At 30.1% G+C, this 11,537-nt stretch overlaps 1 protein-coding gene across 1 annotated transcript; it reads right to left on the bottom strand.

The window, feature by feature from the left end:
* Window positions 1-711: 711 nt before the first annotated feature.
* On the bottom strand, window positions 712-5,811 carry LOC145305257 (uncharacterized). Its single transcript, XM_080146854.1, has 9 exons — window positions 5,734-5,811; window positions 4,048-4,114; window positions 3,516-3,680; window positions 2,984-3,187; window positions 2,641-2,752; window positions 2,355-2,398; window positions 2,181-2,249; window positions 1,775-1,837; window positions 712-1,377 (listed from the first exon to the last, which is right to left on the bottom strand). The coding sequence occupies exons 1-9, from the start codon at window positions 5,737-5,739 to the stop codon at window positions 1,355-1,357; spliced, it is 753 nt and encodes a 250-aa protein (XP_080002980.1). The 5' UTR covers window positions 5,740-5,811; the 3' UTR covers window positions 712-1,354.
* Between the last annotated feature and the right edge of the window lie 5,726 nt (window positions 5,812-11,537).

Below are 11,537 nucleotides of genomic sequence, written 5' to 3'. Positions count from 1 at the left end.
ACCTGGACTGTAAATCAAGTCGAAAAAAAGGTCCTTGACTGCAATCCCGTCAGTACGAGGTAACATTCAAGCAAATGAGCAAAATTGTATGTCCCTTCAAATTGATTGTTATATGCATATAACCAATCTGAACTATTGAAGCATAGACCTACAGACATAAACAATACAGAGAAGCTTTGTACATATAATCATAATAACAAGGATGACAACATCCATAAAAGTGAAGCACTGAAACGGTAGGACAAACGGACATTTACACTTGTATATTGTCAGAACCGAATAATCAGAATATAAATGTATAAGAGTCAGAGCAAAATTGTAAGTAAATTTGTTGACAAACTGCTTAAATACAAGATAATGCTTATGGACATACTTACATTTTTAGGACTTGATTATAGAGTTGCTTTGCTTATAACATTATACTTTGTTGTACCAGGAATCAATATACCAAAAATCAGATAATTCGGATGATTAGATCACAAAAAAATTTGTTGTTAAAAAAGTAAAAAAATCGACATGTTTAAAATAGACGTACGGACATTCTGGTAATGACGCTTTCTATATCGTACCTAATTACTAAAGGAATCAACATCCAAAGTTTGAAATCAATAGGACAATTCTAACATGTCTAGATTAACAAAAAAGCTATCCGTTACGGACCTACAGACGGATCGACCCTAATTATAGAAAAACTTCGCTTTTAAAAACAAATTTTTATCTTGCAAAATTATATTAATTTCACACAAAGCAAACAATATAAAACAAAGTTATAATAAAATCACATTCATACTCAAGGTTATATCCAAAAGAAACAAGAAGCAAGTGTAAACATTAATCCTAGAGTTTTTTATTAAATTAAAGTATCAATAAATCCAGCCCACTTACCCCTAACAGAAAATAACTATTTTCATCTTTTTTTATTCATATACATATATCAGAAAAATGATATCATGATTTGGAAGTTTTTTTTCTAAAGTTGGTGATATTTGAAATATAATAATGGATTGAGACCAAACTAAAAGTTTGACAAATAACAACTGAAAGCACAAATCCTACGCATATGAATAGAACCTGAATCAAAAAGTCTATAAAAACTAGAATTACATAAAACTAAAATCGCGCAATTTTCATAATTTTGATTATTTTCTGTCAGGGATAATTGGGTTAAAATAAGCAATACTTTTAGTGTAATAAAGAAAACACACTGTATATGATATTTATAGAGGGGTCAAAAATAGGATTTTGGGAACAGGAGCATAGCATCTCTATAGATTATGGTACCAAATGCTATGTATGTCAGGCAAAATATTGTAGATGGAGGTTGTCCAGGATAATGATATTCTCTTTTTCATATTTAGCTGCAAATGACTCCAGCACCTAAGAATAAAAAAAATAGATGACAACAACAAAAATGTCAACTTCAACTTCAATCCTTTTCATTTTACCTTGGGATAATTTTAATTATGGCCTGTATGAAAACACAATGTGTGAATAAACATAACTGCATACTTCCTACTTTTTAGGAAACTTTCATTTGGGAAGAATTTTTTTTTTTAGATTAACCATATCAATAAAATTTGACTGTATATATAAATGTATATAATACTCATTTAATTAATTTATTATTGTTTTTTTTTCTATGCATGTACACCCAAGAATAATAAATCTAACCTAAAATAAGGGTACACCAGCATAGTACAACTGAAGAAAGTGCCTTTTAGTCTATTTTTAATAATTTAATCTTTAATAGTAAAAATTATAATTATTATTTTACCTTCACTTGCAACACAATTATGAAGTGTGGTATATTCACAGGCATACAAAGTTTCTTCAACGCCTGAAAAGTATAAGGCAAGCATTATAATATCAAGCTTTCAAAAAATATTTGATAATATAAATGAGTTTGTGTTATGTAACATTATAATTATAATAAAGCCAATTCTATTATATAAAGTAGTAAGCTTTTTTGTCTGTATCAGAGGATCTCATTAACCGCTGAACCGATATGGTTCTCATTTACAGTGACCCTTCTTATAAGTTCTGAGATGGTTTTAGGTTATTTTGTTCTTTTATAAATAAGTCTAGGTGTTGTTTTAGGCAATATTTATGCCCTTACAAATTCCTTCAGATATAGAGCCCCTAGTTGGTATGAGCGCAACCGCTAGTGCAGTGTTATTTACCTGAACAATCAAAATCATCAAATAAAATATTATCAGCAGATCCCCATTCGCTGTTAGTTGTAGCAATTCCTAGAAAATCATGGTCAGAATTTAAAATGATTGCAAATTATTAGAATACATAATAATTTGTATGTAAAAGTGTTGTACAAAATACGTATTGCTATATATCTTTACCTGTGGAATATCCAAGCATATTGCAGGCAACTGTTGCACCATAACTAACAATTAAATATATGTAATTAACAACAGAAGATTCTAGAACAATTTTCTTAGGGATTCTTCTAAATATTTAAAACCAATATATCTTTGAAATGATATATTTTGGTAGCAATAAAGAATAAAACAAAATGATAAAAAAAACTTGACTTTGATAAGATAATATTAAATTACTGGGAATTATATAAATATAAGAAAATTTTATGGAAAAAAATTAATTTGTTGAAAAATTAATAATACTTACTCGTCCCAACTATCATCACAAACATGTTTGTACGTTGATGATGCTGCATCCCAAAGCAGAATATTTCCTTTATTTGGTTTCATTCCACCTTCTAGTTTTATCCTCGAATCACCTTACACAAATTGATTAGTATTTCTAACTCATTAAATTCAATGTCCAAAATGACTGGGCAAAGTGGCATGATGTGTGTCTGTCTGTCTGTATGCTTTCAACCAAATTGAATTATGAAAATTTAAGGTAAAACTCTGAAAAGAATAAAATTAGTGGTAATTTTTTTTAGCTTAATATGCTTCTTTAGACAAGTTATTAAAATTCAACTGATACTTTATATATTATATCTTACCAATTCTTGTAGTTGTAGATGTCATCGTAGTTGTAGTTGTAGTTGTAGTTGTAGATGTAGTTGTAGTTATAGTTGTAGTTGTAGTTGTAGATGTAGTTGTAGTTATAGTTGTAGTTGTAGTTGTAGATGTAGTTGTAGTTGGCGTTGTAGTTGGCGTTGTGTCGCAGTACTTCAAACCAAAGGTAGTCTTCTTGTTTTCCTTTACTACAAAAATATTGAAATTTTTATAATGAAAAAAAAACTTTATACATATTTAAAAGGTTCCAGGACAAACGCAGGAGTCCCAAACGTCAGAGTGGACAAACGCAGGAGTGTTAAAATATTAATTCAATTAAGTATTTCTATACAGATTAGGTTAGGTTAAAACATGAATGTACAAATAAGCCCCCTGCAGAAGTTAGGCAGTTAAAAAACCTATAAGATGGTCCAAAATAGGTTAGGTTATGTTAAGTGTCCACTCCAACGTTTGTCCACTCTGACGTTTGGAACTCCTGCATTTGTCTTAGGACCATTTAAAACAGAAATTACTTACCTCTGAGGACAAAAAGCTTACAATTCATCCTTTTGTTATTGTACTCCCACAGTAAACATTGTTTATTATCATCACAAGCCTCCTCACACTCCATAGCTGAATTAGTTGTTCCTAAATCTCTTGCTCTTACTTTTGGTATACCCTCGAAACTTTCACATTCTGATCCTAAGAATAAATAAAAAATAACATTATTAGATTATGTTTTGAAAATATGTAGTTGTGAAAATACTCACAGAAAAGAAATGGAATGTAATGCAGATGGATTATTATTCAAACTGTAAAAGAAGATAAGAATTCTCTAATTTTTCAGTGAAATAAATAAAATTTTTGTACTTCAGAAACTGTGATAGATTTTAGCTTGTAGATGCTAGGTAGCTTTAAAATACATCCATTTTGATAAAAAGAATTATTGAAAGACAACAAATATTTACTGTATATAAGTTTGCTGCAGCAATTTAAAAAAAAACAAAGATACCTAATTTGGCCCCTTTTGGAGTATCACAATTGTTTATATTTGGTTTAAAATATTTACCTCTTACTTCAGTTACACTAAGTGTAATGGCAATAACAGCAAGACACAAGCATAGGGCAGTTTTTACCTTAACAATGTCATTTAATGTAAATGTAATGTGAAAATATAACAACAAAAATTCATGGCAATTACAAATTAAATCAGTATAATAATTATCTAATTTAGTGACATTATTTAGTTCTCAGTAAGAATTTATCTTAATTTAATTTAATTTATCTTAAACTCAAAATGAAAGTTAAAGTCTTAGATAACCTCATTGCTAAGGCTGAATACACATAGACTTCAATTTGAATACACATAGACTTCAATTTGAATACACATAGACTTCAATTTGAATACACATAGACTTCAATTTGAATACACATAGACTTCAATTTGAATACACATAGACTTCAATTTGAATACACATAGACTTCAATTTGAATACACATAGACTTCAATTTGAATACACATAGCCTTCAATTTAAATACACATAGACTTCAATTTGAATACACATAGACTTCAATTTGAATACACATAGACTTCAATTTTAATACACATAGACTTCCATATGAATACACATAGACTTCAATATGAATACACATAGACTTCAATTTGAATACAAATAGACTTCAATTTGAATACACATAGATTTCAATTTGAATACACATAGACTTCAATTTGAATACACATAGACTTCAATTTGAATACACATAGACTTCAATTTGAATACACATAGACTTCAATTTGAATACACATAGACTTCAATTTGAATACACATAGACTTCAATTTGAATACACATAGACTTCAATTTGAATACACATAGACTTCAATTTGAATACACATAGCCTTCAATTTAAATACACATAGACTTCAATTTGAATACACATAGACTTCAATTTGAATACACATAGACTTCAATTTTAATACACATAGACTTCCATATGAATACACATAGACTTCAATATGAATACACATAGACTTCAATTTGAATACAAATAGACTTCAATTTGAATACACATAGATTTCAATTTGAATACACATAGACTTCAATTTGAATACACATAGACTTCAATTTGAATACACATAGACTTCAATTTGAATACACATAGACTTCAATTGCCGAATACTTTAAGACTACTGCTCAAGAAATCCTAGGGGAAACCAAACAAAAAGAGAAAAAGGAATGGATCACAAAGCAAAATAAAGGAGAGGAAAAATACTCAACATACTCAACAAAGAAACTCAACATTTTTACAGCATAAAGATAAAAAGTGTACAAGAAAAGACATGAGAGATTACATTGACAATCAGGCTAAGAAAGCTAAGAGAGCAGTTGACTATGGTAATATGAAACATAACCACACATTTAAGTGGTGAATTGATATAACAAAAAAAATCTTATGTAGATTTGATTTTAAATTATCAAGAAAATAGTTGATACTAAGAAGTGAAATAGTAGCAATAGAAAGTGAGTGTAAAAACAGACTACTGTGACACAATCTTTCAATCTTTAGTTTTACTTTTACAAGAAATTATTAATTGAAAAAAAAATTATTAAAGTAATTTAGGTAAAGACTGGAGTTAGTATTAAGTTTTTAAATAAAATCAAAAGATAATATTATAGGCATTAACACAAAAATGATTATATTTTAAAAATGTCTAAATGTGATACAATAATATTTACTAATATGATATGTCTTACCTCCATAGTGAAACAGTAGCAGAAACTGATACATTGCTAAATTTTTAGTTCAGTTTTATTAGGAATAACAGGTGTTATCTTCATAAAAGGACGTGCACCAACTATTCCGTTCCCCAACAATAACCGGATAACCGGATTATCCGGCATCTAAAATCAGCCGGATATCTGGTATTTGGATAGTTTGAATATCCGGTATCCGGGTAGTTTTAATATCCGGTCGGATATTAAAAATGGCCGGATATCCGGCCCAACCCTACAGTTTTTAACCACATTATCTTATTCGTTCGCTAAAAAAGAGGTTAGGGTACTGAATTTTGATTGGTTGATTCCAAAATTTTTCCATAAATAATTTTAATATACAGAAGGTATAATTTTGTTTATTATGATTGTAGATGTTTATTAAATTATCATTCAAGATCCAAGTTAGAGAGAATATTCGCTCAAATTTGTTGTCTTAAAAACTTTGGGTACTTTTTTAAATTTTGATCGGTTGGTTCCAAAATAGCAGTATCCAAACTTTTTCACTAATACAGAGGTGATGATTTTGTTCATCATCATTGTATATGTTTATTAATTTATCCCTGCGAACATACATTTAAGTTGAAGAGAAGATTCGCTCCAAAAAATCAGTGGTCAACTTGTAATAAATTAATGTGAAATTATTTTCAATTAACTCAAAAAAATATTGTAATGCGGTAGCCAGCGATGGACGGACGGTTAACAGCGCAGCTACTCAAAAACTTCAAGTCCTCACGTCCATCTGTCTGTCCAATATTACATTAGTCCTTATTAAGTAATAAGTTGCATCTGTTTTAGGGCTAAGGCATTCTTCCTGCTCTTGTAACATAGTAGGAGAAAAGACTTTGGAATGTAAATTATACTGGTATCCAAAGTAACTTATACTGGTATCCAAAGTTTTAACATGAATATTAATTTGTTAGCTTATTAACTTAAGGTTCAAACTGTCAGTTTTCATACTTTACAAACAATAATTTTAATGTACCGAAGGGGTAATTTTGTTTATATCAGCATTGAGCATGTACATCAATTTATTGTTCATTGTCTTATCCCTGTTGAAAAAAGGTTTTAAAAAATCGACCATACTTGAGATAAAATCAACCTTATTCGACAAACACTCAAAGCCCAAAAATAATGGACTTAAAAGTGTATTAAACTGTATATAAGACATTTGCGAATATATTGATACCATTAATTTGCCTCTTAGATAGAAAAAAGTATGTTTTTTTAATATTTTTCTCTTGCTACAAATCAAATTTCAAATTTAAGTCACCAAAAATGCTAAACTAATTTTTGCTCTAGAAGAATCAATTTTTGGAGTTAGAAAGTGCTTAATACCTCATTTTAATCGCCTGGCATTGCTTTATAATATACAGGTAATGACTTGTTTTTTTATGGAACAGCTGACTAATAAATCGAGGTTTTGTGATAAACCCACTTTTGTTGTTGCTCCATAAATGATATTTTTTTCCCCAATTTTTTTGGCTGTAAAGAAGCTTTATATATTCATATAACATCCACCTAAATTTGACTTTTGATATTTTATTTATAACATCACCAGAGGGAATTGAATTTTGGAAAAAAATATCAATTTATATTTTACACTGCTATGCATTGTTCTTGTTCTTGTTTCTAAAAAAAATTTATATTATAAAAAAGAGAATTAATTAACGCTTCTATAGGTATGTTTATCATTTTTCTAGGCTAAATATAACTATAATTAGACCATTTTAAAGTTAGACATCATAACATATTAACACAATTATTGAATCGGTCTGTATTATTAAGCTGGCAACTCTTAAAACAGCTGCATTTCATTATCCTATTATATAAAGTAGTATCTTTTTTGTCTTCAGCTTAAGATTTTGACAATTACAGTACCTATTGAGTTCTGTGTTTTATGGATGCTTCTTATAGGACCCTGGATAGTTTTGGAATTTTGAAAAAAATATCAATTTATATTTTACACTGCTATGCATTGTTCTCATTCTTGTTTCTAAAAAATATTTTTATAATTAAAAAGAGAATTATTTAATGCTTCTATAGGTATGTTAATCATTTTTCTAGTCTAAATATAACTATAATTTCAGCATTTTTTAAACATCATTATATTCAAGTTATTGTAATTTTTAAATAAAATATCAATATCAAGAACTATTGGAACAATTTTTACCATGCAAAACAAGGTGTTATAAAGTGTAGGATCCCTCACAATATCTATCTGTCTGTTTATAATGCATTACACATGTAATGCTAATAGAGAGGATGCTATAAGAGTGCTCTTATAATGTGAACTTCTCATAATTGAATGGGCTTCCTGAAACCAGAGACCATAAAGTTGGCCTAGTCACTACAAGGGGGAGTGCAGGAGTATCTAGGGGGAGGTGCTTGTAAAAGGGTAATTTTTTTTTGAGATGGGGGTAATCACCCCCCTTAATATATTATGGGGGGTATAAACCCAGCCTTTTAAATTTTTTTTAATAGGAGTAAAGAAAATCCTTAAAACTTACAAATCTAGGAATCAAACTAGCACCCCAACCAATAATCGGTTCCATGCCAAATGTAGGAGTGGAAAAACATTGGAGGGACAAATGCATGAGTCCCAAACATCAGAGTGGAACAAATGCAGGAGTGGGACAAAAGTTGGAGTGGACAAACGCAGGATTTTTGGGACAAACGTCGGAGTGTACAAACACAGGAGTCCCAAACTTTTATTTCAATTTTGAATTTTTTTTATACAAACACAGCCCCCCCTACCTTCGTCCTGTTACTTTTCTTAGTTAGGTTAGGTTAGGATATAGGCTAGGGGGCTGAGCGCTGCAGCCATAGTCATTATTTTGTAGACAGGGGTATAAAAAATTTCAAAATTGTAATATTATTAAAATAGTAGACACTCCTAGGTTTTATTTAAGCAATGTCCACTCCAATGTTTTCCACTCCGATGTTTGTCCACCTTGATGTTTGTCCATTCTGACGTTTGTCCCATTCTTACGTTTGTCCACTCCGATGTTTGGGACTCCTGCATTTGTCCACTCCAACATTTAGGACTCTTATGTTTGAGGTAGAACCCCAATAAGTAAATCTCAATAAAACTTCATAAAATTATGCAAAATATCAAAGTATTCAATCCCTGAATTTCAACCATCTATCTTGAATAGGAGTAGAGAAAATCATGAAAACTTGAAATGTAGGAATCGATATAGCCCACCCCAGTTTTTTGGCAAATCCTAATGAAACTTGATGAAAATATGGAGTATTGATAGAGAGAGAGAATATTCAATCCATGAAAATTTCAGCCTTCTATCTTTTATAGAAGCCGAGAAAATCTCGTTTTCCCCTTTCTGTCTCAGACAGACAGACATACCAATGGACAGACATACAGATGAATGGACAGACAATGGACGGACAAATATTTTGAATTATAGAGTAGCTTCACTACTAAAAAACTAAATAGGATAATTGTTGTACACAAATTGATTTCAGTATGTTTTAAATGAGCTTACATAATCAAGGACGTCCAAGCTTTTTGATTTGGGGGGGAAGGGGGGGGGGGAAATTGAAATATCTAAATTTGGGCATCCCCATGTTTATTTTGTGGGGTAATCTTTATATAATAGAGGCAAGGACATCAAAACTTTTTATATTTTTTTTTTTTTTTTTGGGGGGGGGGGGGGGAGAGGGGAAGATTAAAAATTAAAAATTTAAAAATTATGGGGTTGCCCCAAATTAATTAATAACCCTTAACCCACTAACCCCCCACCGGGACATCCCTTTACATAAAGTAATGATTATAAAGTTGCTAAGTACCTTACTGCTACAAAAATCATCTTCCAACATTTAAGATTAATTCTAACACGCCTGAATTAACAATAAGAGCTAACCATGGCGTGGATATACACATCCTAATTGTAAAAATGTTTTGCTTTTTAAAATTGTAAATCAATTATTCAGGAATCGTTTTACTTTGTTTGTTTACTAGCAGCTGCGCTCCAAGCATCTAGGAGCTCTGTAATTAAAGGAGTAAGGAAATTAGTAAAATAGCCTTACACTTTACCGAAATCTTAAGCTACAGACAAAAAAGCTTTATATAATATGTATTAATTTGTAAAACTGCAAATGATAAAATATGACTAATTTTTTTCTCTTTAAAAATTCTCTTTAAACACCTCCCCCTTTTTATATAAAGATGCTAATTCCCCCCCAACCCCAAGAGGATATAAGCAGTAAACAACCCTGCAGGGGGCACAATTTTCTAACACTTCTTTCTTATTTAGTCTTTTAAAATGATTCAAAATGCATTGACATATATGTATATTTTTTTTAACTCTTATTTTATACATCTTAATTGGAACTGATGATCTATTTTTATAGAGAAACATATGTATTTCATCAATAAAAATTTAAAAAATTAAGTGTGTTTATACATATAATAATTACTATATATAATAGGATAATGAAATGCAGCTGTTTTAAGAGTTGCCAGCTTAATAATACAGAACGATTCAATAATTGTGTTAATATGTTATGATGTCTAACTTTAAAATGGTCTAATTATAGTTATATTTAGCCTAGAAAAATGATAAACATACCTATAGAAGCGTTAATTAATTCTCTTTTTTATAATATAATTTTTTTTTAGAAACAAGAACAAGAACAATGCATAGCAGTGTAAAATATAAATTGATATTTTTTTCCAAAATTCAATTCCCTCTGGTGATGTTATAAATAAAATATCAAAAGTCAAATTTAGGTGGATGTTATATGAATATATAAAGCTTCTTTACAGCCAAAAAAATTGGGGAAAAAAATATCATTTATGGAGCAACAACAAAAGTGGGTTTATCACAAAACCTCGATTTATTAGTCAGCTGTTCCATAAAAAACCAAGTCATTACCTGTATATTATAAAGCAATGCCAGGCAATTAAAATGAGGTATTAAGCACTTTCTAACTCCAAAAATTGATTCTTCTAGAGCAAAAATTAGTTTAGCATTTTTGGTGACTTAAATTTGAAATTTGATTTGTAGCAAGAGAAAAATATTAAAAAAACATACTTTTTTCTATCTAAGAGGCAAATTAATGGTATCAATATATTCGCAAATGTCTTATATACAGTTTAATACACTTTTAAGTCCATTATTTTTGGGCTTTGAGTGTTTGTCGAATAAGGTTGATTTTATCTCACTTGTTATAGTTAACTATTGTGGGTCGATTTTGGAATTTCACATTAGTAGACATTGGGAAGGGTTACTGGGCCAATATAAAACCCTGTAAAACTTGAAAGAGGTTTTTTAATTCAAAAACAACGGGCGCGCGGTGGGTATAAAATGTGCCCGCCCCCTTATAAAACCAAAAATTGAAATTCCTTCAAACACAGGCATGTTACATATCAAAATGACCGCATTGAAATGCTGATTACAGATCTAAAAATCGTTTTGAAAAATATTGATTCAGTCTGAAATGATTTTCAAATAACCTACTAAAATGAACAATTTTTTTAGTAAAATCTAAAAAAAGGGTGAAATGGGCCCACCCTATAATAACTAATCCATGTTTTTATTAGAGATACTTCTCTACAATAAGGGTTTGTCAATCTATAATACAAAGTAGAACGATGTCTGTCTGTCTTTTTGTTTGTTTGTCTGTAGCAAAGGATCTCGCTAACCGCTGAACCAATCGGGTTCACCTTTACATGGTAGCTTCTCAGAGGTCCCGAAAAGGTTTATAACTATTTTCTTGGGGGGTGAGACAACTCAACCCCCCCAAAAAATGAAAAATACCCCCCA

This window comes from Acartia tonsa, chromosome 14, assembly GCF_053477335.1.
Source record: "Acartia tonsa isolate MP-2025a chromosome 14, ASM5347733v1, whole genome shotgun sequence".
Classification (NCBI taxonomy): Eukaryota; Metazoa; Arthropoda; class Copepoda; order Calanoida; family Acartiidae; genus Acartia; species Acartia tonsa.
This window is presented reverse-complemented; position numbering and strand designations above follow the sequence as displayed.